Raw genomic sequence first — 27048 nt, 5'->3', positions numbered from 1 at the left:
GAATGCTGGGCAGAGTCGCTCTGCCAGGGCGGGGCCTAAGGAGCGTCCTCCAGGGACGGGGTCATCCTCCCTAGATTGACAGGGGCGGGGTCAGCTCCGGTAGATGATTGGTTGATGCTGTGGAAGATTTTTTTTTTTTTCCCCTCATGCTCTATTCTATGGCACGAACACCCTGACGTCCCGGGTGGGACAGGAAGGGCAAGTGTTCGAGTGTTCCCGGAAGGGTGATCTTTATTTATCCTATTCTTTGATAAAAGGGTAGGAGTCCATCTTTGGTCGAAAGAGGAAGCAGCGAATACCAGAGGATGGGCAGCAGTTTGAGTGATGGTTGGACCCTGGGACACTGTGATCAGGGAGAAGCAGCCAGGATGAGGAGCCTTAAATGTCAGACCAAGGAGCCAGGCTTTAACTAGAAGCAAGGAAGGAGCAGTAGAAAGGGAGACTTGCAGGAGAGAATGACTTCTTTAGTGACTAGGTCTGAGACCAGGGATATCTGCCAGGTGAGACACAGGAACTCTCAGCTAGAGCCCCGAGAACGGCCAGGAGGTGATAGGATTCCGGGGGAAGACAGATGAGAGCTAAAAGAATCTGAGATAAGATCACAACCCAGCCAGGGGTAGGACTGTCAAAGGAAGTGAAGTCCCACTGTGCTCATCCTCCATGTGTCCCCACTCCCTCCTGCACTCATGACTGTACCTTCCTTGACACCAGCAAGGATCTCAGTCCTTTGATGGTATAATGGAGAGGGGCTTCACAGGAAAAGGTGAATTCTCAAAAGCTTTTAGTGCTGATGAAGGTCTTGGACTGTTGACTCTGACACCAACCTCTGCTGTCAGCGTCCTCATTAGACCCTCAATTCAAACCTGCCCATTGTAGTAGCCAGGAGAACGTAGAACATAGATGGTGACTGAGCCCAAGGATAGAGCCACCAATTAAATGACCATGCCTACATGGGCATCTACAGCATATTCTTGGAAAGATCACTTAAGTCTCTGTATTCTCCTCTCCCTCCTGGGGGACAGACTCTATTCCTTTTTGGTTCAGAAGATCTGTCAATCTGTATCCCCACCCCCCCCATCAAGTCCTGAGCAGACTCCCCACCTAAGGCTTGACTTCTTCTTTTTTTTTTTTTTTCCTTTTTTGGTTTTTTTTGAGACAGGGTTTCTCTGTATAGCCCTGGCCGTCCTGGAACTCAACTTTGTAGAGCAGGCTGGGCTCGAACTCAGAAATCCACCTGCCTCTGCCTCCCAAGTGCTGGGATTAAAGGCGTGCACCACCACTGTCCGGCAAGGCTTGACTTCTTTTGACCGCTTTGTCTCGAACCCCTAGGAATTCCCCACCCCTCTCCGAGTAGTTTGGCTAGAGAAGTCACTTCCCGGCTGTTAAATGGGAGCTAGGGACCTCACCCAGTGGATGAGGTATCCTGGGGTAGACCTCTTTCAAGGGCTTTTCCTTCAGGTTATAGGGTATGCCCAGGCACCCAAAGGCAACCTGGGAGTGGAGACTGATTTCGGAGGCCACCAAAAGTCCCTACTGGAATCTTTTCTGCCCTTCCCTCCAAGATTAACTGAAACCTGCTAATTGTGGCTGCCCACACACGTTCCCCTCCCCCACAGCCTCTTTCTCTCACCCCTCCCCCTTTCATCAGAATGATAAAGAAAGGGCCTGGCCTGCCTGTTCCAGAATGGCCTCGGGCCGGGACCCGGCCTCAACTTACAGTCCGACTACCCTGAGCCCCCAGTTAGTCCAGGCATCCGCCCAGGGCTACCTCCCTTGTATGGGGCCTCGCGACAACTCTCAGCTGAGGCCTCCAGAGGCAGAGTCTCTTTCGAAGACCCCCAAGAGGAGGAAGAAGAGATACCTACGGCATGACAAGCCCCCCTACACCTACTTGGCCATGATCGCCTTGGTAATTCAGGCCGCACCCTTCCGCAGGCTGAAACTGGCTCAGGTGAGAGAGTCCTTCAGTGCTTTGGGGCACAACTATCCCAGGCCTGATCCCCACTTACTGTAGGCTCATGCTTGGCCTCTGCCTAGCCCACTTATCCTTGCCTGTGAGACCGGTCCTGAGACTCTTCTCTCACAACCCCCACCCACTCTGCCCTCGGGCACAGAAGTCTGTCTCCCTGAGAAGGAATGCCCCGGGGTCGGCTGTAGGAGAGGGAGAGGGTACTACTCCAATCCCCACCTCACCGCGCCAAATACTGCCTGGTTTCAGATTATCCGTCAGGTCCAGGCAGTGTTCCCCTTCTTCAGGGACGACTATGAGGGCTGGAAGGACTCCATCCGCCACAACCTTTCCTCTAACCGGTGCTTCCGTAAGGTGGGGTATCGAATTCCGGGGGCGGCATGGGCTTGGAACCCCTGAATCTCTGGGTAGAAGAGCCACACCCAAGCCAACCACTCTCTAGGTGCCCAAGGACCCTGCAAAGCCCCAGGCCAAAGGCAACTTCTGGGCGGTGGACGTGAGCCTTATTCCTGCAGAGGCGCTGCGCCTTCAGAACACTGCGCTGTGCCGTCGATGGCAGAACCGGGATACACACAGAGCTTTCGCCAAGGACCTGAGCCCCTACGTGCTCCACGGCCAGCCTTATCAGCCACCCAGTCCCCCGCCACCATCTAGGGAGGGTTTCAGCATCAAGTCCCTGCTAGGGGACCCTGGGGAAGAATCCACATGGCCCCAGCATCCTGGGTTAGCTGGACAGAACACCCCAGCTCAGGCAGGCACCTTGTCAAAGGGGGAAGAAGGGGCAGGCACGGGACCCTCTAAGAACTCTGATAAACCTCTGTGGCCCCTCTGCTCCCTTCCTGGGCCCACAAGAACAGAGGGAGAAAGTTCCCAAGGGGAAGTCATCAGGCCTTCTCCCGTCTCCTCAGATCAGGGCTCCTGGCCCCTTCATTTACTTCAGGAATCTGCAGATTCCTTGGGAATGTCCAGGAGGGGGAGCAGAGCTTCCTTGTGGGGACAGCTACCCACTTCTTATTTGCCCATCTATACGCCCAATGTAGTAATGCCCTTGGCCACATTACCGACCACCTCCTGTCCCCAGTGCCCATCTTCAGCCAGCCCAGCCTACTGGGGCGTGGGCACTGAATCCCACAGGTCCCAGGACCTGCTCTGTGATCTAGACTCCTTCTTTCAAGGAGTGCCACCCAACAAGAGCATCTATGATGTGTGGGTCAGCCACCCCAGGGACCTGGCAGCTCCTGCCCCAGGCTGGCTCCTTTCCTGGTACAGCATGTAATATTCTAGGGCAGAAAGGGCTGTTTCTCTCTGTCACCTATGAATATCATTTTGATGAGGCAGAGCTAGGAGCATGTTCACAGCAACAACTTTAAAACACCAGGCATAGCCTTGCTGAAAACCCAAGCTTTAATTAGGTTACTTCAGAAAGGGTTCTGTCTCTGTTAGATAGGAAGGTCTGGCCACTCATGCCTTTAACACTCACATGCAGGGAGCAGGGCTCAGCCTGGATAGTGCCTCCTCTTGATCCTACCTTCTCAGGCCCTCAAGCCATCCATCTATCCATCCCTCTGTCACCGTGACTTCCTGGCTCCAGGCTGGGGGAGGGAGAGCCAAAAGTGGGTCCAATCTGAAGTCTTGCCCTCTCTCAACTGCCTGGGTAGAGGGTAGCACCTTTCAGGGAAAGGATTAAGAAATGCAAGACTGGACCGTACATGATTTTGGTGTGATGGAAGTAGGAGAGCGATTTAACAGTAAAGGAATTTACAACATTTTAATTCCAAGTCTGATATTGGGGGCAGGGCGGCGACTTGAGAAACCACTTGGTCTGGGGGTCTGGTTCCTGCAGCTCCGGCCCCCCTGCTGTGTGCTGTGATAAGGGCAAATGGCGATAAGGAGAGAACTAAGGGCCAATGGCTCAGCTGGGGGTGGAAGGTGAAGGCAATCCTTCTCAAAGCACAACATTCTCTGGCCAGATCAAGAAGAGGAAGGGGGAAACTATAGGGCTCTGTTGGGGGCAGTTAGAGCCCCAGAGTTTTTGTTTATTAAAGGTTGACCTGGGAAGTGGGATATAGGATTCACAGCTGCCTCTGCCAGCAGAGGCATGTTCTCAAGCCCAGGTCCAGGGGCTTTGACCCAGATTTAGGGAGGCAGGTCCCCTGGAGGTTCAAGAGTCAAGCCAGAACAGCTGTTGGGGCTGGTACTGGGAGGGCTGCCCGGAGATGGTGTAGGGGTGCAGGAAGTTCCGGTGAGTGGGGTGTCAGTACTGAGAGAAGAAGGGGTTCCAGAGCGTGGGGCTCTACGGCGCCGGGCAGGACCCAGTTCCACTTGGCCCACTCGCTCGGCGAACTTGAGCGAGCAGATGGTCTCCCCGAGATCTTCCGCCCTTGTGGAGATCTACAAGAGAGGGGAAGTCATACACAGTCCCGGCGGCAGCACCCCAGGCTTGCACTAGCCCAGTGACCCACCTGCAGCAGCAGAACTGCAGTGGTGCCTGCGCCAAGCGCCGGCTGTAACAGGCGCGTAAGCTGTGAGTCCCGGAAGGGCACGTGAGGCCTCCGAGCTCGGAGCGCGGCCATCACTCCTCCTAGTGCCAGCAAAGAGCGGTTGATTGCCTGGGCCTCACGCAGACGCCGGGCACCATTCGGGTCTCTCTGTACCGGGCTGGCCACCCCTGCTTTCCACACCCGTTCAGACCCGGCCAGATCCACCAGGTGCAGTGTGCCTGCAGGGCAAATGAACAAGATGTGGAGGAGACCTTCAGAAAGCTGGAAAATCAGCAGGACTTAAGCACAACCAGTGGTACCTGTGATACCCTGAGCCCGAGGTGGAGATGCTGCACGTAAAGTCAGCGTGACTAGGGCGTGGGAGCGTGAGCTGTGCTGGTTCATGACAGTGGCTGCTGTAGCTCGGTTGCTTCTCCCCAGACTCAGCATCTGGAGAGCAGAGCATCATCAAGGCTAAGCGGATATATGTACGAGATATATATATATATATATATATATATATATATATATATATATATATATATATATATATATATATATATATATATATCCTGCCCTAGGTGGGAGCAGACAAGGACCCTCGAGGGCAGCCTTACCTGGTGCAGGGTTTCCAGGTTAGGTACGTCCCAGTGTGTGAGGCCGGCCACTTGAATTCCCCCCTGCCCCGCAGGTCCCTGCCTCACTACCAGGCGCTCTGGAGGTCCCGTAGCTAGGAGATCCCTGGTGAGAGAGGGTAGGTTTGGTTCTAAGGGTTTTAAAGGTGGCTACAGAACCCTGGGCCAGGGGCAAAGCCGCCCACGCATCCCTGACCTGACTGCCTCGTTGTAGATCTCCACCATGCTGAGAGTCACATGATGGTGCCCTCCAGTCCCCATCTCCCGGAACAGCAACTGCAATGCCCTAGGAGCTATGCCAGGGTCCTCAGGTGGGCCCTGAGGACAGTGTGCAGCGCCACATTGGACTCTCATACAAAGCCCCCAGTCTCCCCTCCTCTGGCCCCCAAGTGTGAGCTCCAGCCTACCTCCATGCTGTAGGTTTTCCCTGTCCCAGTCTGACCATAAGTGAAGATGCAGACACTGTACCCCTGGAGGCAGGACAACACAGCTGGCTCCAGCTGCCTGAAGACCTGGGGATGGAAAACAGGCGGGAGAAGTGTTCTCAGGCCTTCCCTATGTCCCTGCTCAAGACCTGGAGGGGTTGTAAGTGCAGTCAGCAAAATGATCAGCCTGGCAGACAACATAGAGTCAGTCCTAGAGACCAGTTAGGAAGTCCCGGTGAGGTGGGGTAGGGGGAGAGCAGTGGTCAAGAGCTTAGATGCCCGGGCTGGACTTCAGGTTAAAACCTAGGGTGACTAAAGTACTGATCATCCTTTCTATACTTCTCTGGGTCATTCCTCTCTATGGTAACTAATGGAAATGTACCCTGGAGAACCCGAGTCATACTAGACAAGAAAATAATAAACCTAAATAGGGAGGAGTGGTGTATGCCTTTAATTCCAGTCCTCCAGAAGTGGGGGCAGGCAGATCTCTGAGCTTGAGGCCAGGCTGTCTACATAGCTAGTACCCTGCCAGCCAGAGCTACACAGTGAGATCCTATCTTAAAAACAGATAAATAAACAAGAAGGACCTCTGTGGGTATAGGTGATAATGACCAGGAAAGACTATAGAAATCAGGCTCAGAGAAGCTGAAGACGACATGGGGCTGAAACGTTCAACCTGTTGGACAGAACTATTGTGAAGACAATAACAGCCTTTTGAGTAATGACACAGCCAACTTTCCTATGAGATGGTCTTTAGAGATTGACTGGCTGTCACTTCTGATTGATGGTCATATAAACGATGTCTAGAATTAGCAGAGTAAGGATAAAAAGTTCAGGGCTAGGTAGTGCAAAAATTGAAAACACAGGTGAGAAACTTCATGAAAGATACATTTGGTCCGTTTGTTAGATCGATCACCCAGTGCAGGCTGCCCAGGAGAAAAGTCTACGGAACTGTACATGGCTGCAGTTTGGGATGGGAGATGATGCCAGGGGCAAGTGTAAGACAGACAGAGACAGGTGGGAAATCAGTCAGCATGAGTCTGTCCCTGCTAGACACTACAGCATACCATCTCTATGAGAGCAGCAGGTCTTCTCTGCCAGCTCTATCCCTTACCCGATCCCCTATCAGCTCTGAGCCCCCATCTTAGTCACAGAAGCTCCAGCGGCATAGTTTTTGTGTGAATGGAAACCATGTGTGAAACAAGCTGGGGTAGCTGGGGTCTGGCCAGAAAAAAGGGCAGTGGGGGAGCGCTGGGATTCCCACATAACCTGTCTTAGGGTCACAAATCGAGAAGAGGCTCAGCCTATGGTCACCCATGGGATTACAGCCCTGTCTTCAGCACTGGGGAAGCATCAGTGCTCTGCAGCCAGTTCTACATTGAGCAGGCATTTTCCTTAGCACTCAGCTGGGCAGCCAATCCTGCCTCCAAGGACTTTCAATGGCTCCCTTCCCTGATGGAGCCCAGCCTCCCACCATCTAGGTATTCAGATGGCCATGGAAGAGGGAATGGGCCTCTTCTGGACCCAGGGGACTCTGAGGAAGGGTCAGGACAGATGCAATGGTAGCTGTCACCTCCTCCTGGCTGGCATCTTGAGGAAAGACCCAGTCCAGGCGAAAGCGATGCTGGCGCCCTCGGTAGCATGTGGTGATGGTTCCCCCTTGTCCGGGTTCCATGCTCACCAGGCTGGAAGGTTTCCCCTCAGCTGGTCTCAGCCGACACAGAACACGAATATTCCCTGCATTGGGGACCACATCAGCATATTGCCTCTGTAGCCCTAAAACACAAGAGACTCTTCTATCCTGTAGTCACTGGGGCTCCACTTCTAAAGCCAATCTCACCCTTGAGTTCCAAAAGCCGCCCTGAGCATCCAGTTGGGGGTGCTTGGTGGCCTTCTGGGGGCTGAGTCTTAGCCTTCCCAGCTGACAGGGCCCCAAGGGCCCAGGAAACCTGTGAGGAAAACAAAGAAAGGTGTCAGAGCATCCTAGTGAAGCAGGGTACTGAAAGCAAAATGATCATTTGTAGTGGAATACAACTTCTAGTGGGTATGGACCTGAAGCCATCATTCAGTGGGACTGAAAGAGAATCTAGGAATCATAGGCAGGAATATTCATTCTATCATTTGTCCTTCTGGGATTCCCAGCAATTGCCAATTTTCATAGTACAGAAATGAGGACACAGTCAGGTGGTGATGGTGCATACTTTAATCCCAGCATTTGGGAGGCAGAGGCAAGTGGATCTCTGAGTTTGAGACTGGCTTGGACTACAGAGTGTGTTCCAGGATAGCCAGGGATATATATATACATAGAAAACCTGTTTCAATTCCCCTACCACCAAAAGAAAAGAAAAGAAAAGAAAAAAGAAAGAAAGAAAGAAGGAAGGAAAGGAAGAAAGAGAAAAAAAAGAAAGAAATCAGGACACTTTGGATTACTCAGAAATTGTTCGGATCCAAGTGTCAACAACTGGCCCACTGGTATAGGCAGCTCCTTAAGGATGGGAAGGGGAAAACAGTAACAGAAGCTCCCCTGAGATGGACAGTGGACAGACTGCTTATAGAAAAGGTAGCAGGAGGGGAGGGATTCTGACCTGGCCCTGAGCCTCACTCAGCGAGCCCTGACAACTCTGGGTAAAGGTGCTGACCAGTCCTCGGAGGTCCCCACAGCCCTGACGAAGGCTGGCCATCCGTGCCCGCAGTCCTAGAGGAGGAAGGCCATTGAGAGGGAGAATAGTAGACTGCAGAGCTTTCCCAGAAGCCACCTCCTCATCCCTTACCTGCCAGCTGTCCGTGAACTTGCTGCAATTCCTGTCTGCAGTTCTGCTCTGTCTCCTGCTGGAGCTGCTGGAGGGCCCCTCGAAGGCCCTGCAGCTGCAGCTCCTGGACCCCCAGCTGTCCCTCCCGACCCCACTCTGTCACTGAGGAAACAGGCACCAGGCCCTGCCCCAGACTTCACCTCCCATTTTCCCATCCTTCCTCACCCCCAGGTCCCCTAGCCCACCTGGACTCGAAGAGCCTCTGTAGTGTCCTGAGCTTCTTGAAGCTGGCCCTGCAGCTCCAACAGTGCCCCTGCCTCCTCCTAGAGAGAGCAAGAAACAGACGGGCCATAGACCCAAATGCAGGCTCAGGAAAGAGCATCCAATAGTTCCATTTCACAGACTCAGGCCAAAGGAAGAATGGCTAAATCCACGGTACCCAACTCCGTGCAAGGCTCCCTGACCCAGGCTCTTTGCTCTTTATTTTCCTGAGTTATTCAGAGAGACCAAGAATGGGGGAGGGGGAGGGGATGATTTCTACAACAATCAGCCTCACTGACTTTATTCATAGTTAGAGATGGCCCCCACTAAAGCAGACACAAAAGTCCTGAGAAGTTCAGGTACTGTTGCTGGATGCCAGGTATACAGGAACCTGGACTGCAGATGCCATAGCGGCCAAATGGCAGAGTACCTGGGGAGGTTTGGTGAGTGGTCCAGGCCCCCAGTGTAGCAGGAGGTCCCGGGTAAGGCTCAAACTCTGTTTCAAGGCTTCATTCTCCAATGTGAGGTGCTGGACTCTTTTCTCTGAATCTGTCACCCCCTGACAGAGAGGGATATCATCAGGACCCACCTGAAATTCCCCTGACTTTTCAACCTGTTCCCTATGCCCACCCCAAAGCCTCACCACTCCCAGACGAAGTCTACTCAGCTCTTCTTCCTGCTGCTCCAGCTGCTGTCTCAGCTCTTCCAGCTGTGGAGGAGTCAGGGACAGGACAGAATCCCTTTGTGGGTCTCACACCCACCCAGTCCCTGACCATTCCTTACCTGTCCAAGAATGAGCTGTTCCAACCGCTGCCAAACTCTCTGTTCCTCCTCTAGCTGGGGAGGCTGATGTTCCTGGGCCTCATCCCTTGGGACCTCATCAAGGATGGGAGCGGGCTGAGACGAGCTTTCTTCTTGTGAAAGAGACCCTGGAAAGGGATGAGCCCAGTTACAAGTGAGGAAATGTCTGGCATAGAGAGCAGAGCCAGATAGACCCTGCTCCTTCCACTAACGATGAGACTCTTTACAGACCATCTAGAGTGGAGGGCTGCACTGAGCAGGTTGGCTGAGTCCCCTGGAGCAGGGCCTGCCTCCCCCGGGGGCTCCGTGTCCATGCCAGAAGGGCCAAGAGCTGACTTGTCACTGTCAACAGTGGGGGGACTTCACCAGGCTGTGAAGGAAGTAAGAACCAAAGCAGAGGAGTTGGGGGTGTGAGGACCAGAGACCAGGGAAAGGAATAATTGCTGGAGGTAGTGCTGCTCACCTTGCCCAGGTCAGGAGTCTTCCCGCAGCTCTCTTCTGCCCCCAACTGGAGGGAGAGGAACTCAGCAAGACGCATGAGTGCCTCTTCCAGGGACACCTCAGTTGCTCCACCCTCCGCTCCTTTCTGGCCATCCTCAGATTCTGAGCAGCCTTCGAGGCCAAGTAAGGAAGGAAAAAGCATTCTGCATCACTAGATGGAAGGGAGGCCTTTCTCCCTCCCGGTGAGGTTACAGTACTCCAAATGCAGGGATCCCCAGACCCTTCCTTCCCCCAGCAGCTCCTGGCATGCACCTACCGGCCAGGCTGTTCAGCTCGGTCCACAGTTCTGACGTGAACTGATCCGGACGGCGACGACCCCTAGGTTGGCCGCCGCTTTTCTGGGAAGAGAGTATGGGGCGCAAGTGAGGGTGCTGGCAGAATGTGTGACTCTTTCGCTTCTGAAATGGGCCAAGGGGTTGGAATTGAGGTCTTTGACCCCCACAACCTATACACAGAGACAAGCCCTATTTCCCAGACAGAGCAGGTGCCTAAGGACTTAAGCTGCACAGGTCAGCCACGACCAGATCTCAGAATGATGGTGGTAACCAACCGTGATGCAGGCCCACTCCGCTCACCTGGGTGGGGTCCCCGGGGTCCGAGACCGCCGCAGACCCGCCATCCCTGCGGAAAAGACTGTAGAAGATGTAGATGAGCAGAGAGTAAAAGGCGTACATGGGGGCGCGGGGCGGCAGAGAGCACCTCTTCGCGCCGCCCCGCGTCCCCGCACCAGGTCTCTGCACCCGCCCGCCGCAGTGCCCATGCGCATGCTCGCGGCTGTCGCCCCCACGGACGATCTTCCACGGGCGGAGGGCCCACACTGAGGGGCGACTGCGAAGAGCTGCAAAACCTGTACTCAAGGCCCTATCGAACGTTTTTTAGTCCCTCGTTCGCAAAGAACTCTAACCGCTGTCTAGCCTCTTTTGGGAATCGCGCAGAAACCCCCAACAAGGTACGCGCAAAGGAACGGAGCCTTCAGATCACAGGTGTACAACCTCGCCTCCTCCGGTAGCCCAGCCCAGACTCCACCCCTCCCGAACCTCCCCTTCGGTCATAACCTCGCCCCTCCCACAGCTAAGCAATACTACTTCGAAGCCCCACCCCATCCCCGCTCACAGCTCCGCCTAGACCCCTCGAAGCACCACCTCTTTGCTCTCAGTCCCAGCCTACTGCCCCGAAGCCCCGCCTACATCCCCGGCTCAGCTCCTGGACCCTTGGCAATCTCAGTGCTCCAGCAAACCTTCACTGAAGCCCATGGGTTGTGACTCATGCCTTTAATCCCAGCGCTCAGGATGCAGAGGCAGGCAAATCTCAGTGAGTTTGAGGCCAGCCTGATCTATACAGGAAGTTCCAGGACAGCCAGGGTTATGTAAAGAGACTCTATCTAAACCACAAACTAGCACTGAACCTCCACGCTCCCAGCCCCACCCCTCTAGAGCCTCCCACGGCCCTCCACAGGCTCCGCCCCGCCGCTCTAGCCCGAGCTCCTCTCGTTGGTGGATGTAAGCCGGCTGCTCCAGTCCGCGCCTGGCGAGGGCGGGCTAGGAGGCGAGGCTGACTGTTGTGGGCGGGCTCGGGCCGTGAGCTCCGCCGTCTCCAGGTGCGGCGCGCCGCCTGTCTCAGGCAGGCCTTCGCTGCCGCATCTTCCCTTCTCTGGCGTGGAAGGCCATATCTAGGACCGTGCCCAGGCCACAGCAAGAGACAGCTCCTCTTGCCGTTCCGAGTCCCTGGCCTGACACCCCGCTTGGGCGCCAAGATTCCAATCCCATTCCCCCTTCCCCGGTAAACTACCTTCCTTGCAGGTGAGTCGAGTGACCTCAGGGCTCCAAAAAGTTTGGAAGTGAATCTCTTCTAATGTCTACTCGAAGGTCTCTGAAACTTGAGATTCCTGAAGAGCTGCACTAAGGACTCCAGATCGACAGACTTCTCTCCAAATTTGAAGATTCCTTTCCTAGCTCCTCAAACTCAACTACTATTCAACGTGTCATGGTTTCCAAACCCAGGAATGAATGGAGCGCTGTCCTGTCCCAGCTGGTGTTGGCAGGGGTGTCTCTGCATGCAGCTGTGAGCTCTGTACAGGTGAATATTCTTACTTTCACAAACTATGTAGATCCCTGCACTAGAAAAAAGATGATGGGAGGCAGGGGAGGCTGGGACTCCTTGACGGTCCCAAACTCTTTCTTGTTTAAAAGTGGCTGCTTTTAAATGGCTTCTTTTCCCTTACCATGTCTGTCTATCTTTCCCGGTGTCAACAGTCCAGTCGAGGAGCAGCTGCTGGCTTCCTGCTCCAGACCTTTGCTGCCATTATTATGTTGGCCCCAGGGCTGAACACACATGAAGACTGTCTTGCTGGAGCTTGGGTTGCCACAGTCATCGGTCTGCCTCTTCTGGCTTTTGATTTTCACTGGGTGAATGGGGACCGCTCTTCTGCCAACCTGCTCCTGGGAGGGGGCATGGTGCTGGCAGTGGCTGGTGGTCACCTTGGCCCTGAAGGGTGCTCTGTAGCTGGGCAGGCCGTACTGCTGGTGGTTGCAGTGACCATCCTTATTGTGGCTGTTTTCACAGCTAACACTTATGGGATGTGGGGGGGTGCCATGTTGGGTGTGGCAGGCCTCTTGAGCCGGCTGGAAGAGGACAGGCTGCTCCTGCTGCCAAAAGAGGATGTCTGTCGATGGGCCCTGGCTGCAGGTAGTTGGGCCTATTGCCGTGCCCTGCACACACAGCGCCTTCAGTGGGAGTGACTGTGGCACTGACAGCAACTCAGGGCTTCTGTGCCGGATACTACTACGCCTCCTGCTGGCCCACATGTAGAGCCTCTTATAGTTTTACTAGTGGGGCAGGGCTTGGGTAACTCCCTTCTCCTGTCATGCATGTGTGGAAGCTTACCTAAACCCGAATGCAAAGAACAGGTCTTTAGGACCCTTGGGGCCTGATTCTGGGAGGAACATGGTTGTGAGTCAGAGGCCTGATTTCCAATAAACGTTAGGAATACACAGGAGTATGGAATCTGCTTATTCTTGAGCTAGTTTCCAAAGGCCTCTAGGGTATCTGTTGGTTTCCTTGAGTAAGGGAGAGGGGTGATGGGCTGTAAGTAGCATAAAGCATTATTTACTTTGGCATCCTGGTAGACTTGCCAAGAGAACCCCAGAGTGCCAGGCATGGTGGTGCAGTTGGGAGGCAGAGCCAAGCAGATAGATGTCTGTGAGTTGTAGGTCTACATAGTGAGTTACAGAATGGCCAGTGCAACTTATAGTGAGACCCTGTATCAAAAAAAGAAAAAAGAAAAAAAGAAAGAAAAGAAAAAGAAAGACTTTTTTAAAAAGAAAAGAGAAAAAATAAACACTTCTCTGCTAAGAGAGTTTTGGGCCTTGGTTTCCTGGGGCATAGTAAATTTGCATATATCCTTGGTGGACCTGGCAGGTGGCCCTCTGGGACAATGACCTTCACAAACTGATGGCTGAATTCATAAAGGGCAGAGGAGGGCTGTTATACCTCAGCGATTCCCAGAAACTGCAACACCTCTCTGGACCGACTTGATTACTACCTGTTTGACACTCTCATGTCTGTGCAAGACATATCTTAGAACTTAAAACCCCCACTTTCTTCTACTCCAAGTCTTTCTTTCTCCAACCTGACACTAGGACGAAAGAGGTGGGTACCCAGTCCCTCGCTGTTCCTGAACTTGCATCTTGTTGACCTTTTATCCCGTCGCGCAAGAGTGTGTGGTAGGTGGGTTTTTTCAAGATCGTGCTCTAATACTCTGGTCAGCTAGGCCGGAGCCTTGCACACACAAGCCCGAATTTCTGTACACATTGGCACAGGCACTCCCCGACATGGGAGTCTAGGGGTGCTTTGCACTCTCGAGGAGTTTGAAGTCTGGGTACCCCTCGAGACCCCGAAGCTGATTGTACTTCTCCAAGGGCGGACTCCCCCCAACACCCGCCCCGCATCCCCTCTCGCGGTCGCTCCTGGACCCCACCCCCTTCTGTTCGCCTTCAGGGTGGGTGGGCTCTCTGGCGTTCTCGCTCGTCCATTGGAGGTGGCCTCCGCGTCGTCTTGGCCCTTGCGGGGCTTCCATTGGCTTGCGCGGCACCCACGTGACCAGGAGGACGAGGGGGCGGTGGCGTGGGGGGGTCCGCAGCGAAAACAAAGATGGCGGCTGCGCCGGGGCTGGTAGCCGGGGCGGCTGCGGGCCGACGCGCGGGCCAGGCCCACTGAGGCAGCTGCTCGGTGGGCAGGCTGCGGGGTCGCCGCGGCAGTGAGAAGCCGGCAAGGGCGCGCGGCGACCCTAACTTCCAGCCGGCGAGCGCGCCGGCACCCGCCCGCCGGGCCGGCCGGCCGTGATGTCCGGCGCCGAGGAGGCCGGCGGGGGTGGCCCGGCTGCAGGGCCCGCGGGTGCCGTGCCGGCCGGGGTCGGGGTAGGGGCCGGGCCTGGGGCTGCCGCGGGGCCGGCTGCTGCGGCTCTGGGCGAGGCGGCGGGGCCCGGGATCCCGGACGAGGCGGCCCTGGCCGGCGCTCGGCAGCTGCAGGAGGCGGCCGGCGACCCCGACGCGCCGCCCAAGAAGCGGCTGCGGGCGGCCGAGGCAGCCGAGGCGGCGGCGGCGGCGGTGGCAGCGGGCAGTGGAAAGCTGGAGGAGCGTCTCTACTCGGTGCTGTGTTGCACCGTGTGCCTGGACCTGCCCAAGGCTTCTGTGTACCAGGTAGGGCCGCCGGCCGGGCCCGGCGCGGCATTGCCTGGAGGCCGGTGGCCGGTGGCCGGGAACCCTTCCTAGCCAAACAACCATCTTCCAGGTCTACGGAACCCCGCTCCTGTCTCGAGGCTCTTTATCTTTTCTTGCTCTGAGTCTCATTTTCTATGTTTGATGCTCCCTTTTACTTCCCAGTGTGAATTTCCTTAGACTCCATTCTCCTCCTTAGATCTCTTCACCTTCTGGTTCCTCCAGGGTGCCCCCTTGATATTTTCCAGGTCCTTTTCAGCTGACCATGGAGAGATCTGTGAACAGGTACCCGCCCTTTTCTACTGCTCATCAACGCTGTCCCTCACTTCTTGACCCCTGGGTGAAGAAACTTCTTTCCTGGAGATAGGGCTCCAGTTCTGGCAGCCACACCCCCCCCAGAAGTGGCCTTCCGTGTCTGAACAGCTGAGTCTGTCTTCTTTTGTGCCCTGTGGAGTCTTGTTTCCTTCTGAAGAACTGGAAGAAGGGAGGGCCTCTCATCCCTTCCCAAGCCTGATCTGGAGGAAGCAATCTGCAGCAAACTTTACTGTTTTGGGTTCTTTCTCCTGCCCCAGCCTGGCCAGTTTTTCTACTCGGGCCCACCTCACCCATGCCAAGCTGACTTCCAAGGTTGCCAGTACATAGGAACTTTGTCCTACCTTCCCATCTGAAGACCCAGTGTACCAATAGGACTCTGAGTCCTGTTTATGTGGGTCTAACGTGGCCTCTTCGAGGTAAAAGAGAGCAGACCTCTGGTTCAGTGGGAACTGTCTGTCCACCTCCCCCTGGTCTTTCTGCCTCAGTTCCCAGCCTCTTTGAAAAGCAAAGCAGAGTCTCTGTCAGCTTTCTTTGTACTTTCAGGAGCTAAAAGTGGCCGGCGGGGCCTGTTTCCCTGCTTTTCTTTAAACAGAAGACCTGGCTGAGGGCCAGTAGAGGTCTTGTCTGTGTTGCTCTCTCCCTCTCCTTTGGATCTCCATGTTCTTTCTGCCTTGGCTTGAGGTTTTGGGGGAGGCGAGGGGTGATTCCGGTGACCTGGATGGGACAGTCACCTTCCTAGGTGTTAGGCCGGGTGAACTGGAGGCAGGTTTCCCACAGCTGCTGACATTAGCACCCGTATTTATCTCTCGTTTTAGGGGCCGTCGGAAACCGCTCACAGCTACCCTTTTTCTTGTCTTGGTTTCTTGGCCCTTCTTAGTGGGAGAGCTCTTCCTTTCCTAGGATTTAGTGAGAATCCAGCCACTTCCAGGCCAATGGAAGGTGGTCCTAAGGAATTCAGGGGTTTCCTAGTTGGTCCTGGCATGATGGTAGGCCACATGGCATTGGCTCCTGGTCTACACAGAGAGCCACAGTTCTGCTGCTGCCCAGAGTGGCTAATGAGACTAGCTAGTTCAAACCAGTCTACACACTGCATTAGTTGTTGCTCTGGCTTAGCTGAGGAGATGTACTAGATGAAGTGTATAGAGGGGCTGCCTTCCCAGGTACTGTCCCAGGGGGAAGGTAGCCAGCTATGGGCATTGACATTGATCTCCAAGCTCTGCAGCTAGCCTCCTTCCCACCTTCCTTCTGCTGGGGTAGATACCTAAATGTTTCCCTGTAATAAAGACTGGGAGAATCCTCTAGAATATGTCGTTTTGGAAGAGTCTTGGGTAAATGCTGGAACTTTGACTTCCCACAGATAGCATGTAAAATGGGAGTGCAGCAAGAAGAATAAGGAAGGGAATGTCCTAGTGTCTAGGAATGCTGCCAGACATGCATCATGGCAGTCTCCTCGAATGTGCGGTGCAGCCCTGGAGGGTCCTGCTGCTGTCTTAGTAAGGTACCAGACAGGCCTCCCCAGGGTTCTTTCCTAGTCTTCTGAGGATCTGAGCACAGACTATCTCTCCCTGGTCATGATCTACTGTGGGTCACCACCTTTGCCTGAGCTCAGCTCTTCTATCTTCTGCTAGCCTTCCCGTCTAGCCCATGTCTCTTTAGTTTCCACCTTCAGCTGTTGCTGGCAACATTTGCCTGACCTCAGCAGAACACTTAGCTCCAGGTGGCACCAGCCATGCTGTGCTTTCTGGGGGCTGACTCTTGGCTCTGCTTGGATGAAAAGAAGTGGGTAACCATGCTATGCCTGGCACTGGGCTTGGGGGGAAACTACGGGCTGCTGAGGTTGGCTGGGTGCGTGGTAACTTGAGAGTGTTATCCATATGCCACCTGTGCTGCCAGGGGAGCTTTTGGAAGCGGACAAGGACAGATTCAGCCTGTGTATGTGGGCTCATCCACCTGGGCCTGAGACAGCCTTTGGACCTGCAGGACCAATTCCCATGGGCCATACTCATACCCTGACATATCACAGACTAGGAAATTTATTCAGGTTGTCTGATCAAGGCTGTCAACCAAGTAGTTCTTATCCCTGGGGCCTGTGTCAACTGCTACAACAGGTGCGTGCTTTGATGTCTGTGCGGGTGTTAGGTACATCCTGGGCAACTGGCCCAGCAAGGTGTGAAGCCACCTTCCTGGGTCTAGGGAGGACCCTTCCAAAGTCAGGCAACCACTATGGCAGGTGCCTGGTAGGTAGCATGAAGGCCAGAGGCAAACCAACACTAGAACTTCTAGCTAGTCCAGACTGGGCAGATGGACAGGTGCTTTGTGCTGGCTCCCTGTTCTAGATGTATGCATAGGCCCAGAGGACAATGTAGCAAGTCAGTAACTACACATGGAAGTGCTTTCTCTGGGGAGTCCCAGCCTGGGATGTTGCAGCCTGAGCCCTGACCTACTTCCCATAGCTTTCCTGCTACAGTCCTTCACATACTGCCCAGTGTGGACCTTTGCAAGATAGCCTTGACCCTTTCCTTGGGTGTGAACTAGGCTCAGCCCCGTGCACTGCTTCTTCCTTCCAGTCTTCACAAGACTTTGAAGTCAGGGATCACTTAAGTGGGTCTCTGCCACAAAATATGGTGACCTGGCTATATAGCTAGTGTGGACTCATGATTTCCATGGCCAGGGCCCTGTGTCACTGTTTCACTATTGCTTCTATTTGTTTCCCTTTTGAGCTGCCCTGTCCACATCTCTGCCTGCCTCTGTACTTTCTGTTGGGCTTGACTGTAACAAAATCTCATCTTGGGGCCTTTTATTCTCCCTTCAGCAAGGATCCCCATCCTTTCCTACCCTGCCCCAGAGGATGGTTGGCATGTTCTGCTTCTGTCTTTGCCTCTGAATGTCAGAAAATGGGTATCTGGCTGATAAAAGCCCAGAAAACACTTGTTCCATCTCTGCCCGGGGCCTCTTCTGAGATTATTTGTTGTCCAGGGCTTGGGATCCCCTGGCACTGCTGCTGCTGCCTCTTTGCTCTTTCCTCCTCTTCTTCCTCCTCCTTATTTATTTTTATGTATGTGAGTGTTTTGCCCACTTGTTTGCATGTGCACCGTGTATGTTCCTGGCGCCTTCAAACCTCAGAACAAGGCTTCAAATCCCCTGAAGCAGGAGTTATGGATGGCTGTGATTTACAGCAGGTATTATTAACTGCTGAGCCAACTCTCCAGCCCCTCATTTCCTTCAGTCAGGAAAGAGTCTTGGGAACAGGACAGCTTAGGTGTCCAAAGGACTGTAGGCTTCCTAGAGTCTAGGATTTTGTTTTGGGTTTTGGTGTGTGTGTGCATGCATACTGGTGGTTTGTTATTTTGAGTTGCTTTTTAACTATAAGCAGTGTTCATTTCTGAGTAAAAGCCACATTCTAGGGGCTAGCTGGGCCCTATCTGAATCTTGGATATGGCCAGTCTAGAACTTCAGATCCAGCCTAAGCGGAAGGTTCTTGTCGTTGCTTCCCCCATATTGGTTGTGTACCCATGGACAAGGAGCCAGTTCTGCTCAGGTCCATGCTTGGCTATAGAGGTTCAAGAAGTTGGGTTAACTCTCAAGGTGCCACTAGGCCAGATGGAGCCTTAACTATATCCGAGACATCATGGGAACTTGAGAAAAGCAGCCCTCAGGTGGCTGGGCAGCACCTTGGCATTAGTGCGTTTGGGTGCTGGTGGCTTCTGTCCAGAGTCTGAGAGTCTGATGCCCTGAGGAGGAGGGTAGGCTGTTCGTATGGGTACCATCCATACTCTTATTTTGGGCTCCCAGTGTTTGCAAGGACCATATATTCTAGGTTTGAAAGATTCTAACTGACCACAGGGAACTTGCCATCAACTATAAGTTGAGGAGGACCTATTTCCAAGACCAGTTTGTGGCTCAGGGCCAAGGCTTCTTCTTAACCATAGCTATTCCATCTAGTTCCTTTCACCCAAATGAGAATCCAGTTCAAATAGAACACTCCTGCCCTGGGCATGCATAGACTAAGTACATGAGCTGCCTGCAGGTTGGAAGATGGAAGGACTAGATCCTAGCTTGTGGGGTATATGAGCAATGATTATTTAGAGGAGCCTGGGACCTCAGCCCCCTGGAGATGGACCCCTAGAAGCTTTGACATGGGTAACTGCAAAGTGGCATTTGTACTGAGGCTGCTGCAATCTGAGTGTCAAGCTTTGCTGCAACGTATTGCTCTCCTGTGATATCCTGTGCCCAGGAAGAAACTGAGACCTGCAGAGAGAAGATGATAAATCCAAGATCATGCTGTTGGTGATCTGTGGCTGAGGGATGATCTCGATCCTGTGAGCTCCAAGTCAGTATCTGTGATAAGAGGGCCCAGAAAGACCTGCAGTGTCATCTTGGCTAGAAGTCTAGGATTTACCTGGTTGATGGTGGGATGGTAGCCTGGCCTGGCCATTCTAGGAGCAGTTTCTGGAGGTACCTAGGCACTGTAGTGGACACTGTGGAACCATCTGTGGCCAAGCTTTGGAATAGACAGTGGGCTATATAAGTCAGGGGATAGGCAGTCTGTCCAGCTAACTATGGCTGTCCTGCACTTATATTTGAAGGTAGGTCTTAGGAAGTTATGAGAGGGTTCCAGGTTAAGTACGTTGTTTACATAGAGCTTACCTAGAGACCATATCCTGAATGGCTGCTAAGTGGCTCCAAGTGGGTGTGTCTTGGTCCTCAGGTAGGCCTGAGTACACTACAGAACATCTTGGGGCTTGTTCTGCCACTCAGGGCTCTGACACCCCACTTTTCCTAGACCCTGCAGATTCCTGCAGAGGCCCACGGGGACTTAGAAGAAAGCAGGAGCAGCACTGTTTCCATTTGGTGTGGGATTGACTTAAGTCTGCAGTTCCCAGGAGAATGGGCTTAGGGGGCTTTCAGGGTGGACAGAGTAGGAGTGGTACTAAGAATTAGTAATAGAATTGGCCCCCTCGGCTCCCATTAGGAGGGCTCAGGACTCCTTCCCAAGTCTGCCTGGCCTGAGATTAGGAGCAGGTATCCTCAGCCTGGCTTAGAAACCTTGAGAGAATCAGGCTACAGTGAGGAAAAAATACTGTTGCCTCTACTCAGACTGGTAAATCCTAAAAGTGACTACAGCCCTGAGTCTCACCTAAGCCTCAGGTAGCCTGCTACTGGAAAGTGACAAAAGCACTTAGAGTAGTGGGGCCAAGGAGTCCTGGGAATCTTAGTGCTGGTATCTTGCTGAGTGAACGTTCTTTGTTTTTCCTTAAGGCAGGGGTCCTACCATGTAGCCCAGGCTGGCCCAGAAATCACTTCATATTCCAAACTGGCCTCAAACAGTCCTGCCTCTGCTTTTGCCTCTGTCTCTGCCTCCTGTGTTCTGAGATTATACCACTCCCAGTTCTAGATAGAGTTCTTGAAGGATGCTGTGTCACACTTCCATGGGGGCACCCTGAGACTGCCTCTCTGAAACACATGAACATTTTACTTTGTGTTGTATTCCCTCCTGCCTTGCAGAAGGAATAATAGTCACTGTCCCAGGAAGTCCTCAGACAGATGGGGGATGGAAAGATTTGATCAGCACTTGCCACATCTACACCCTACTCCAAACCTGTCCATTGACTTCTAGGGATGGACTCAGTAGATTGTTTTTTTAATTTTTCAATTGATAATCATGGGCTGTCTCCATGGGCATGGGGTACTCATCAGGCTTCTATCACTGTCAGCCTTCAGCATTTAGATTCCAGCATCACCGAGGACTCAGAGCATCTGCTGAACCAATAAGATGGCAGCTAGGGTTTATTAAGCAAGACAGTGATGCACATGTAGCCTGGCAGTGGCTGCATATGGATCTTCCCCTAATGCACACTGTACATATTACCTTCAATATGGTAGGCCTAACATATTGGTCTCTCCTTTAACACCGAGTCCCTCACAATGTGGGAACCCACCCTGGTATAGCGTTCTCAGCCCATCCCGTATCTGTAGCACCAAATGGAACTCAGTGTATATTGAGTCAATAAGAGACCCAGGACAAAAGTAATTTTAAGTCTGTGTGTGTATAAGCAAGGATATAGGTTAGCAGGTCTGCTCTTGGTGATCCCATTTATATCAGCCTAATTCAGTACCAAGTCCTACCTGAGCCAACATATCCTCCTCCCTGCCATAGGCTCTGGCCCATTGGTGCTGGAGCAACCCCAGTAGGTAGTTGCCTTCTCTGATTGCAACTGCTGATTCTTACCTGTATTTATCAGCAAGGGCTAGATGGGGGGGACCAGGGCGGATCTCAGCTGGAGCCACTTCTAGTCCCCACATGAATAGCCTTTTGAAAGCCAAGAAAAAAATGCCTACTTCAGCAGTAACCATGACCCCATAAACAGCTGCTGGCTGTGTGGCCCTATCATGTTAGGCCAAGAGCTAGTCTTCTCTGATAGGTTAAGTGGAAAAGCCAGGCTCCAAGCCCAGATGTGGTCAGGTCAGTTGCCAGCCAGGCCTGCCTGCTTTAGATGTACCCAGGACCCCTATGACCTGATAAGACCTTGCTCTCCACAAAACCAGAGCTAGCATGACATCCCAAGCAGCTCTCAGTGTATGCTAGATACCAGCAAGGCTTGAACCAGCAGGTACTCCTCACCTAGAATCCCTTGGGACAACTGCTCTGGCTGGAGCCATCAAGTGTGGGAGGGCACATGTGCGTGCAAGCATCCCACAGGTCTGTGAGCTTCACCTCCCTTTCCTTCTTCGCAGTGTACTAATGGTCACTTGATGTGCGCTGGCTGTTTTATCCACCTACTAGCAGATGCCCGGCTGAAGGAGGAGCAGGCCACATGTCCCAACTGTCGTTGTGAGATCAGTAAGAGCCTCTGCTGCCGGAACCTGGCTGTGGAGAAAGCTGTGAGCGAGCTGCCTTCAGAGTGTGGCTTCTGTCTGCGCCAGTTCCCTCGCTCCCTCCTAGAGAGGCACCAGAAAGAGGAATGCCAGGACAGGTAACCATGGTAAAGGTGTGGCCTTGAGATCTGGTCAGCCGTCATTGTCTGGGCCCTGGAGACCACATATATGCAGCCCAATGATAACCGTGTAGGCCCCAGTTGGTAAGAACATACCTTTCTACAGAAGACAGCTAGGGTCTCCACTAAGTGTTCTTTGAATATGATGCTAGCTAGCCCTGTAGGATTCTCTGTGGGTATTGGGTAGGCCCTTGGAAGGTCCACTACACTAGGATCAGTTCAAGAGCTCTAGAAAGCTTGAGTGAGACTCTGTTTGGCAACCCAGTCCCAACATATAGAAACAGCCACTTGCATGACAAAGTCCTGGCACCAAGAGCTGTCCTAGAATGAGGCTGTGTGAAGTCCCGTGTTATAGTCAGCAACCAGCTAACCCTAGGCAGAGCGCCATGAATACTGGGCCCAGGAGGCATATTGACTACCAGCTGTAGTGCTTCTCTCTCCTCAGTCTCTCATATGCATGTGCTCTAAGTGGCTGGCCTCACAATTCGGAGTATCCTACAGGGAACGGTTTATAGTTGGGCAGAAGGAGTCTCTGAAAAGACTACTGGGCGTGACCATCTGTTCCAGCCACAGAGTTGACCACTGTTCTCCCCCTCCTCTTAGGGTGACACAGTGCAAGTATAAGCGTATTGGTTGCCCATGGCATGGCCCTTTCCATGAGCTGACAGTGCATGAAGCTGCATGTGCCCACCCAACCAAGACAGGCAATGAGCTGATGGAGATCCTTGATGAGATGGACCAGAGCCACCGCAAGGAGATGCAGCTCTACAACAGCATCTTCAGCCTGCTCAGCTTTGAGAAGATCGGCTACACAGGTGAGGCATCCCATATTCCTCTGCATGCCACACGGATGCTGTTTGGGACTAAAGGGCGGCAGTCAAGAGCAGGGGAGGCAGTAGGCTCTGGGCAGTGGGCACAGGCTGCGCCGATGGGCAGGAAGGTACCTTGGGGAAGAAGATAGGTTGGAGATTTTGCAGAAGGAGGGATATACCTGCATGGCTCCTACAGAGGTCCTTCCCACCTGTCCCATCCCACCCCTCTGCCCACCACCCTAGCAAGATGACCCCCTCCCTCACTGTATGGGGCTCCACATATTTGGGATGGTTGGATCTAATTAGAAAATTGGGTATGTTTTGGGCAGTCTGGGTGTTTGGGGCCTTACCTTTGGAGCACGGAGCAAGAAGAGCATTCCATCAAGTCAGGTCCTGTCTGCAGATGTTTACTGAAGGTCACAGAGCCTCCCAAGGCTGGCAAGAAGCTGTTTGGAGACAGGGTTCCAGAACAAGCTGAGGGTCTGAGCTCAAACTGTAGAACTGGGAATGGATATCCACAAATGAGTAAGCTGGAGCAGGCCTATGCTCACTGGATCCCATGGCTCCCGGGCATCTGTCACCAGCTCTGAACATGTCGGGGAGCGAGAGCCAGGCCAGAGAACAAGAAGCACCTGCTGAGACTGGGGCCACTCAGGGAAACTCCATTCCCTCTACTGCTCAGCCTGCGGCAGGTGGCCAGCTCAGAGCACCCAGGGCAGTCTTGGACAGCCAGCCATGCCATGCTGCCTAGACTAGCCCAAACAGGCCTGAGATGCAAAGGGCCCAGGGGCCTGCATCAGCAGAAAACTATGGCTCTTGGTTAAGAGTAGCCTTGGCTGAGATCTCATGGTCTGTGGGTCTAGGTAGGCCAGGCCATATGGCTACAGCAGAGGCTGGGTGGGAAGCCCTGTCCATGAAGGAAGGACTGGCTGCCTAAGAACCCACACATCCACAGCAGGACGTGCCAGCCCCAGGACTGCAAAGGCAGGTTTGCCTGCTAAGCGACAGCCCCACAAACAGCCGGGCAGAATCCACATCACAGTGCAACATTGAGGACTTGGCACTCCCCTTGGGCAGGAGCAGATACCATATGCCCACCTGCTGGCTCTTCTGGCAGCTTTGTATCAGAACCAATAAAGTGCACTTGTTCTCAGAACTGTATCCTGTCTGTGTGTCTGCTTACCCCGCCCCTCTGGGGACACGGGGCTGAGGGTAAGGAGGGTGGCTCTGTGGGTTGGCCACACCTTGGCCACATGGCCTAATGTCCCACAGCCTCAGGACTCTCCAGCTAATTGGTGTTAATTCTGTTTGTAGTTGTCCCCCAAAGCTTGTATACTTGCATTTGCCATAATTGCGTTTGACTTACCTTGTGGCAAGTAGAGCGCGTTGTCTGGGTAAGTTGCCTTCCTCCCTGGCTGAGCCTATCCTTGGCCTGTTGGGGAAGGCGCCACCCACTGGCCTTCCCCAGCACTAACAGTTGGCTGTCTGGCCCTGTCTGTCTCCACAGAGGTTCAGTTCCGGCCTTATCGCACTGATGACTTCATCACACGCCTGTACTATGAAACACCACGGTTCACAGTACTGAACCAGACATGGGTCCTGAAGGCTCGTGTGAATGACTCGGAGCGCAACCCCAACCTGTCGTGCAAGCGCACACTTTCCTTCCAGCTTCTCCTCAAGAGCAAGGTCACAGCACCCCTGGAGTGCTCTTTTCTTCTGCTCAAGGGCCCATATGATGATGTGAGGATCAGTCCTGTTATCTACCACTTTGTCTTCACCAATGAGAGCAATGAGACAGACTATGTGCCGCTGCCCATCATCGACTCTGTGGAGTGCAACAAGCTGCTGGCTGCCAAGAACATTAACCTGCGGCTCTTCCTGTTCCAAATACAGAAGTAGGATGGACCCAGGCACCTGAGGAGCAGAGAGCTGCAGTCCAGTAGTGCTGTCTCACCCATCCCTGGCTTGGCAGCAGCTTCACACAACTCTATGATCATTTTAGCAAAGGAGGAGAACAAACAAAATCAAACACTGAGAAAGTCTGCATGCGTGTGCAACGGGGTCCCTGCCTCTGGCTCACCTTCCTCCCCTCTGCCTCCCACCCCCTGCAGGCAGCCAGAGGCTGAGCTGACCACAGTGGAGACAGCACTCTGGGCTCCTCAGGTACAGGTGCCGAGGAGGGCAAGAAGCCACCCTTATCCCAGCTCCCATCCTCACACCGAGGTGGCACGGTGGTTCCCTGGCCGGGCTCAGGGGCCCTGGCTGACTTCAGACAGCATATTTGATTGCAATTAAAAAGGCAGCCTTGTTTCCTACTTTCTGTTTTGTTGGAGGGGAAGGCGTGGCCGTGAATGGACTTCATGGGAGATCTGGTTTGGCCTGGTGGTCAGAACCTACCCTGTCTCTGATATTGCACCTATGTGTGCGTTCCAGGAGAGACTTAAGAGACACTGCCCCTCCACCCCCACAGTCTTATCAGAGGGATCGGGACTAAGGCCTGGCCGGTGAGCCAGAAAGGGTTGGGCTTCCCCAGCCACTGACCACTCACAGGAAGCAGGACTTGGCTGGTAGGGCTCAACAAATGTTTTCGGAATGCAGGGTGAAATTCTGTCTCTTCCAGGAAAAAAAAAAATTAAATGTACAGGCTCTTTTAAGTGATGCAATTTTAGTGAGAAGGGACCCATTTGCTTTACTCAGCAGAGAGGACCAGGTGTCCTCAGGGTGCCAAGGAGGCAGCCATTGTCTGAGAGACCTGTATTTAGTGGTAGCGGGGGCACCACAGGACCAAGACAACAGCATGGTTTATTGTGTAGGCAACGTAGGCCTTCCCCTTGCTAGCCCATTCACAGATGCTCTGAGTGGTGCTTGTAAGCAGGACAAGTATTAGGGCCTCACAGAATATGAAGCAGCCATGCTTGAATAGGGCTAGGCCCTGGTCCTCCTTTTTCCTTAGATTCCTCAGAGATACTGAGAAGGGTAGGACTTGCCTCCTTCAGTCTTCGCTTAGGCGATGAGGCTCTTCTGTCATAGCTTTTCGTTGCTTTAATACCAAAGAACCGGTTTCCTCTGCCCTAACCAGACCTTCACATGCCTCAAAGTAGTCCCTACCAACCCATGCAAACTGCCTGGGCCTGGGCCTGAATTGCCCTGTGCCTTCCAAGCCAAGGGACAGAGTAGCCCTGGACATGGGGGTACAAGTACTGATGTTCCACCCTGACCTTCAAGAGGGCAAATGGGCTGACAAATGAGGAGAGGACACGGGGTACAGGCCCTGTCTGTTTCCCTGAGCACAGCCAGGAATAAGCCACTGGGGCCCTCCTGTCTTCTCATAAGCTGAAAGTTTTCAGCACCTTGTTTGGCTTCCTGCATGGGGCTTGTGGGAATTCTCTTCTACAAATGTGGCCTGGCCAGGAGGGTTGGGAAGCCCCATATTTGGCTTCTGCCTACAACAAAGGACCCCATGCCAGAGTACAGCACATCCATGAATGCAGTGGCCTTCAATTCTGATAAGGCTCCTTGATGTCCTCTGCCCTTAGGGGCAACTCCTCCAAGCATGCTTATCTGGCAGGCACAGAGGATCTTTGGAAAACAGTGGGGCCCCTCTGGGAGTCCCTCTAGATTCTAAGGTGATGTGTGTGAAAATGTGGGGCAGGGCTAGCTTGCCCTAATAACCCATGTCTGGCTGTGTGAGCAACTGACTCAGAAAGCAGCCTGAAGGTCTCTCAGGAGGAAGCAGGATAGGAGGTTTATTCCCCAAGGCAAAGCCAACTGGGACACAGTGGGCATGAGGAGAAAAGTTGGGCTGGCAGAGGCTCAGAGGCAACAGAGCTTTAGGTATTTGTATGTGGCACTGAGAGGTATACCCCAAGGTACATAGGGCTAGGGGGTGTGCCCAGGTAAGGCCCGCCTAGGGGTAAAGTGTGTCTAAGGGTACCCAGGAGAACGGCTAAGCCCTCCCACCAACATGCCCAGTATGGTCCCTACACCATGACTGTCATGTGCAACAATTGAGCCCTCCAGCCTAGAGGAACCAAACATGGAGAAGACCAGTATGTCTCTTGGCTTTGCTAGGGACTGGCATACAACAAACCTTTCAGCACTGTCACTGTGGGCCCTTTATTTAGGGGTGGGGCCACCATATCTCCTGGCTTGTGTCCAGAATCTTGTTCTCTTGCTGTCCTAACCTGGTTCTTTATCTGTTGTCTCTGAGGATGGGAGAAGGGTTCAGCCTCAGTTGGTGTTGGGGAGGCTGCCAGAGGGGGTCGCACAGGCTAAGCCAGGCCTCCCCCTCCTTCCACCTGTCTCGCCCCCACTTCCTGTGAGCACCACATCCCTCAGTTTGCCCAAAGTGAGACATTTACAAAACAATAAAAATAATTTTCTAAAGAG

General features: G+C 53.4%; 3 protein-coding genes across 10 annotated transcripts; 2 read left to right on the top strand and 1 right to left on the bottom strand.

Moving 5' to 3' along the window:
• Positions 1-48: 48 nt before the first annotated feature.
• Foxh1 (forkhead box H1) lies at positions 49-3735 on the top strand. Its single transcript, XM_031347717.1, has 4 exons — positions 49-500; positions 1649-1951; positions 2219-2323; positions 2412-3735. Exons 1-4 carry the CDS (start codon positions 456-458, stop codon positions 3243-3245), a joined length of 1287 nt encoding a protein of 428 aa, XP_031203577.1. The 5' UTR covers positions 49-455; the 3' UTR covers positions 3246-3735.
• On the bottom strand, positions 3362-11227 carry Kifc2 (kinesin family member C2). Of its 5 annotated transcripts, none has more exons than XM_031347707.1 (19): positions 11060-11227; positions 10398-10455; positions 10079-10160; positions 9785-9933; positions 9553-9691; positions 9304-9449; positions 9164-9229; positions 8951-9079; positions 8505-8582; positions 8281-8395; positions 8095-8204; positions 7350-7458; positions 7083-7246; positions 5492-5596; positions 5281-5402; positions 5067-5190; positions 4770-4899; positions 4432-4688; positions 3362-4360 (listed from the first exon to the last, which is right to left on the bottom strand). In XM_031347707.1, exons 4-19 carry the CDS (start codon positions 9857-9859, stop codon positions 4106-4108), a joined length of 2124 nt encoding a protein of 707 aa, XP_031203567.1. In that variant the 5' UTR covers positions 9860-9933; positions 10079-10160; positions 10398-10455; positions 11060-11227; the 3' UTR covers positions 3362-4105. The 5 variants fall into 5 exon arrangements, with proteins under 5 accessions (XP_031203567.1, XP_031203551.1, XP_031203562.1 ...); XM_031347691.1 differs by lacking the exon at positions 11060-11227 and adding an exon at positions 10727-10871; XM_031347702.1 differs by lacking the exon at positions 11060-11227 and adding an exon at positions 10815-10830.
• Cyhr1 (cysteine and histidine rich 1) lies at positions 10517-27048 on the top strand. Of its 4 annotated transcripts, none has more exons than XM_031347753.1 (4): positions 11376-11898; positions 21588-21826; positions 22451-22662; positions 24167-27048. In XM_031347753.1, exons 1-4 carry the CDS (start codon positions 11806-11808, stop codon positions 24556-24558), a joined length of 936 nt encoding a protein of 311 aa, XP_031203613.1. In that variant the 5' UTR covers positions 11376-11805; the 3' UTR covers positions 24559-27048. The 4 variants fall into 4 exon arrangements, with proteins under 4 accessions (XP_031203606.1, XP_031203597.1, XP_031203613.1 ...); XM_031347729.1 differs by lacking the exon at positions 11376-11898 and adding an exon at positions 13952-14519; XM_031347746.1 differs by lacking the exons at positions 21588-21826; positions 22451-22662; positions 24167-27048 and adding exons at positions 10517-10771; positions 12075-12817 and having other exon boundaries at positions 11622-11898.

This window comes from Mastomys coucha, unplaced genomic scaffold (assembly GCF_008632895.1).
Source record: "Mastomys coucha isolate ucsf_1 unplaced genomic scaffold, UCSF_Mcou_1 pScaffold11, whole genome shotgun sequence".
Classification (NCBI taxonomy): Eukaryota; Metazoa; Chordata; class Mammalia; order Rodentia; family Muridae; genus Mastomys; species Mastomys coucha.
The sequence above is the reverse complement of the archived record's forward strand: the minus strand, read 5'-3'. Positions and strand labels throughout refer to the sequence as shown.